Source organism: Nematolebias whitei, chromosome 1 (assembly GCF_014905685.2).
Source record: "Nematolebias whitei isolate Nwh7 chromosome 1, NemWhi1, whole genome shotgun sequence".
Classification (NCBI taxonomy): Eukaryota; Metazoa; Chordata; class Actinopteri; order Cyprinodontiformes; family Rivulidae; genus Nematolebias; species Nematolebias whitei.
This window is the reverse complement of record NC_056498.1, coordinates 6,398,583-6,400,346: the sequence shown is the minus strand read 5'-3', so window position 1 is coordinate 6,400,346 and position 1,764 is coordinate 6,398,583. Positions and strand designations below refer to the sequence as shown.

The 1,764-nt window shown below is 36.2% G+C and overlaps 1 protein-coding gene across 1 annotated transcript in view; it reads right to left on the bottom strand.

The window, feature by feature from the left end:
• Positions 1–1,194: 1,194 nt before the first annotated feature.
• The window catches only part of LOC119414455 (piggyBac transposable element-derived protein 4-like), a 10,423-nt gene continuing 9,853 nt past the window's right edge, over positions 1,195–1,764 (bottom strand). Inside the window, exon 2 of the mRNA XM_037681547.1 lies at positions 1,195–1,764. Coding sequence (XP_037537475.1) covers positions 1,464–1,764 — 301 coding nt within the window. The 3' untranslated portion in view covers positions 1,195–1,463.

Below are 1,764 nucleotides of genomic sequence, written 5' to 3'. Positions count from 1 at the left end.
GTTTGAGGCCATGAGAATATTATTAGTGACTTTTACTAGTGCTGTTTCTGTGCTATGATGAGCTCTAAACCCTGACTGAAACTCTTCAAACAGATTGTTTCTTTGTAGATGTTCACGCAACTGACCTGCAACTATTTTCTCTAGAATTTTTGAGATGAAAGTTAGATTAGATATAGGTCTGTAGTTGGCCAGAATTTCTGAATCAAGATCAGACTTCTTAAGTAAAGGTTTAATTACAGCAACCTTAAAGCGATGTGGTACATAACATCCATTAAAGACAATTTAAGTAGATCCAAAATGTGGACATTAATTAGGGGAAATACCTCTTTAAACAGTCTGGTTGGGATGGGATCTAGCAGACGTGGATGGTTTGAATTTTCTCTCTAATTGGAATAATTTTATTTATAAAGAATCTCATGAAGTCATCACTACTTATAGTTGTAGGGATACATGGTTCAACAGAAATTGGACTTTTAATTAGTCTAGCAATAGTACTAAACAGAAACCTAGGGTTATTTTTATTCTCCTCTATTAAAGAAGAGTAATATAAAGTTCTAGCGTTACGGAGAGCTTTTTTATATGTTAGCAGACTATCTTTCCAAGTTAAATAAAATTCTTCAACATTAGTAGAGCGCCATTTTCTCTCCTGGTTTCTAGATGCCTGCTTTAAAGTATGTAACTCAGAATTGAACCAAGGAGACAGTTTCCTCTGACTGATTACTTTCTTTTTCAGTGGAGCAATTTTATCAAGTGAAGTTTGCATTGAAGTTGTAAGATGATCAACTAGATGATCTAAGTCACTGTTCTCTGATGCATTACTCTGCAAGACAGAGGAAAACATTGATGGAAGAGATTGTTTAAATTTGGTTACAGCATTTTCTGATAAGCACCTGCTGAGATGAAATTTACTCTCAGTGACTGTGTAGTCATTTAATGTAAACTCAAAGGTTATTAAAACATGGTTGGACAGAATAGGATTTTGAGGAACTATTACCAAGTCCTTAATCTCTACACCATAGGTCGGAACTAAATCAAGAGTGTGATGATAAGAATGAGTAGATGTGCGGACGTTTTGGGTAAAACCAAATGAGTCTATTAAATTATTAAAGGCTATGCTTAAGCTATTACTCTCAACATCCACATGAATATTGAAATCACCAATTATTATGACTTTATCAGTATTTAACCCTTGTATTATGTTGAGAAAAAAATACGTTTATTATGTTGCGGGTCATTTTGACCCGCATTGTGTAAATCCACTCAAAACAGTCATAAAATGAAGTTAAACCAATAAGAACTTTATTTTAGATTATACAAATATTTAGAAGAGATGAGAAGTAGAGATATACACTTCCAACACTATATTAAAGAACTCCTGATTTCAATTTTTCCCTCTTCACGAACCCTTTTTTTTTTTGCATTTAACTTGCCGCATTTTCTCGGGTTTTTGACAGTCAACATTTTCAGCGTTCCCCACATGATGGACAGAATGTGACTATGTGCTTTTTGCAGATGTATTTCTTGCATCTCACACAAGAGGTAGTTGTTTTACTGTCATCTCGAGAGGGACAGACTTGGCATCTTTTGCGTTTCTTTGTACCTGTATCCAAAGGATCCATTGTGGGTTGGTCAGATGCCCTGCCCTGGACCTTTGCGATGACAGCAGCAGCTGCTGGGGATCTAGCTGGCCTGACCCGGTTCTGGATCTTTGGAGTGACGAGTGCTTTGCCTAGTTCTTCCAGGAAAAGTCGACGTCGGTACAGT